Here is a 1,955-nt window from a genome sequence, read left to right on the forward strand (position 1 = left end):
GGAGGCCAAGACAGGAAGATCCCTTGAGGCCAGGAGTTCGAGACCAGCCTGAGAAAGAGCGAGACCCCATCTCTACAAAAATAGAAAAATTAGCTGAGTGTGGTGGCGCATGCCTGTAGTCCCAGCTGCTCGGGCGGCTGAGGCAGGAGGATCACTTGAGCCCAGGAGTTTGAGGTTGCTGTGAGCTATGACACCACTGCACTCCAGCCTGCACGACAGTGTAAAAGACCATGTCTCAAAAAAAAAAAAAAGAAAATTCCAAATGTAATCATCGCCCACACCAAGATATTTGCTTTATTATAGATTGCTTGTGCCCGGTCAATGTGCATTCTCATGTCACCATCATTCTGATTTCTCTCACCACAGACCAGTTTAGCATGTTCTAGATCTTCCTACAAATGCACCTATATACCATGTACTCTTTCTGGTTTCTTTCAACAAATGATCTGAGATCCGTCCATGGTGCAGGATAAACCAATACTGTTTCTATTTATTGCTGAGTCATCTTCCATGGTATGAAAGTTTTTCCCATCGATTTGCTCCTGAAGCTTGGCAACAATGAATACAGCAGCTTTAAACAGTGTGTGCAGGTTTTTATGTCAACAAAAGTTTTCATTTCTCTTGGGTAAATTCCAGGAGTGTGACTCCTAAAAAGGGCACGGTAAGTGTATGTTTTAACTTTATTAGAAACCGTCCGGTCTATGGCCACACCACCCTGAACGTGCCCGATCTCGTCTGATCTCGGAATCTAAGCAGGGTTGGGCCTGGTTAGCTCTTGGATGGGAGAAACTGGCCGGTTACTTTCTAAAGCAATGGGACCATTTTGCATTTCCACCTGCAACGAACAACAGTCCAGTTGCTCCTCATCCTCACCAGCGCTTGGTATTGTTTCTGTTTGCTATCAGTCATTCTAATAGTGTACGGTGGCGTCTCAGTGTGGTTTCCAGTGGTGGTTCTTGATGAACAGATACTATCATTGGTTAGGGCTTTTAGTCAAATTCTTAAAAACACCGGATGAAATACCTGACACTCAATTTTATTGCTAGAAAATGTCCTCTGGAGTGTCTGCAGCATTGTCCTCGGCCTCCTCGGAGAGTTCTTGGAGTGTTTGTTACTGGGAAGGAAGAGAGAGCCTGGGGACGGGGTGGGCCGTACCATGGAGAGACCAGGTGGTCACAGCACACACACACATACATCACAGCTACAGCCGCCAAAATGCCCAGCATCACGCTGGAACATCCATCTGCTCAACAGGGGTAGAAGGGCACACGGTGGGCTGTGAGCTGTGCCCTGAACAGGGAAGACCAGGCAGGTCCTGGGCTTGGGGCGTGGCGGGTGTTATTTCTTCATCTTGCTGTTTCCTAGCCTTGGGTGAGGGACACAAGTTGAGAACTGGGGAGGTTTGGGGAGACGCGCTGATACACATATAAACACATGTACCCCCCCAGCATCGAGGCTGGGAGGGGACCGGGGCCTCTGGCTCCCCGGAGCGTGGCAGCCCCCAGAGCCCTAGTTTGTCCATTTGGCCATTCCTCATGATGTGTCTCCATCAGGGCAGGGCAGGTCCCTCCTGGGGCTCACATGACTGATTCCTTTTCAGACGTGGCGGCATCCCCAATGGGCCCCCGATAGTGTGTGAGGAGGGGGTCCCCTTCCTCAGTGGGGGCCAGCATCGGACTCAGAGGCACCTCACTCTTCACCGGGACCAACTCGGGCACCGGGCTCCTGGACTCCGTGCGATCCACATAACTTTGGAGGAGTCCTGCCCCCAAAGCATCACCTTCCACATTGAGGACAGTGCAGGACCGGTCCCTAAAGGGGTAGAAATGACAAGGAAGTGAGTGGGAGGGGAGAGGAGGAAAGGGCCAAGGTCTAACCCCCCCTGCTTCTCCCCCCTGCAATCCTAAAGCTCCCTCATGCCATCCTCCTTCATGGAACCCTATCCTACTCCTCCT

At 51.0% G+C, this 1,955-nt stretch overlaps 1 protein-coding gene across 1 annotated transcript in view; it reads right to left on the reverse strand.

The window, feature by feature from the left end:
* Nucleotides 1-1,459: 1,459 nt before the first annotated feature.
* Nucleotides 1,460-1,955, reverse strand: part of SLC1A5 (solute carrier family 1 (neutral amino acid transporter), member 5) — an 11,349-nt gene continuing 10,853 nt past the window's right edge. Inside the window, exon 8 of the mRNA XM_012653384.1 lies at nt 1,460-1,812. Within this exon, the coding sequence (XP_012508838.1) occupies nt 1,578-1,812 (235 nt within the window). The 3' untranslated portion in view covers nt 1,460-1,577. The remainder of the gene's footprint in view (nt 1,813-1,955) is intronic.

Source organism: Propithecus coquereli, unplaced genomic scaffold (assembly GCF_000956105.1).
Source record: "Propithecus coquereli isolate 6110/MARCELLA unplaced genomic scaffold, Pcoq_1.0 Scaffold42, whole genome shotgun sequence".
In the NCBI taxonomy this organism is placed as follows: Eukaryota; Metazoa; Chordata; class Mammalia; order Primates; family Indriidae; genus Propithecus; species Propithecus coquereli.